This window comes from Penaeus monodon, chromosome 22 (assembly GCF_015228065.2).
Source record: "Penaeus monodon isolate SGIC_2016 chromosome 22, NSTDA_Pmon_1, whole genome shotgun sequence".
NCBI classification, from domain to species: domain Eukaryota; kingdom Metazoa; phylum Arthropoda; class Malacostraca; order Decapoda; family Penaeidae; genus Penaeus; species Penaeus monodon.
Window position 1 is genome coordinate 20,023,084 of NC_051407.1, and position 372 is coordinate 20,023,455.

The 372-nt window shown below is 42.2% G+C and overlaps 1 protein-coding gene across 1 annotated transcript in view; it reads left to right on the forward strand.

The window, feature by feature from the left end:
* Positions 1-372, forward strand: part of LOC119586980 — a gene marked incomplete in the record, with an annotated part of 81,895 nt that overhangs the window by 37,098 nt on the left and 44,425 nt on the right. The window contains 1 exon segment of the mRNA XM_037935722.1: positions 140-324. Coding sequence (XP_037791650.1) covers positions 140-324 — 185 coding nt within the window.

Below are 372 nucleotides of genomic sequence, written 5' to 3' on the forward strand. Positions count from 1 at the left end.
CACATTTAGTTCCTATTCAAAATGTTAAACGTAACCCAATTTTTTTTTTAATACGGTATTAAAAAAAATAACCCATACATCATTATTTACCCAACAACAAAAAAAAAAATACAACACACTGCCCATCCCTTCCCTCTAGGTCTTGATCAATAAGACACACAAGTACGGCGTGAAGGCGTCCTATGTCCACGGCGAGGATGACCTGAGGGTGAGGGAGCACAGCGTCAACCTCGAGCTGTACCTTCCTGGGCGTCAGTACAAGCTTCATACGGAAATATCCATCGGGACCGTCATCACCGTTGTCAATGATATCCATCTCGATAGGTAGTTTTTTGCGGGTTGTTTTTCCCCTTTGATTGTTTTGTCTGCTTG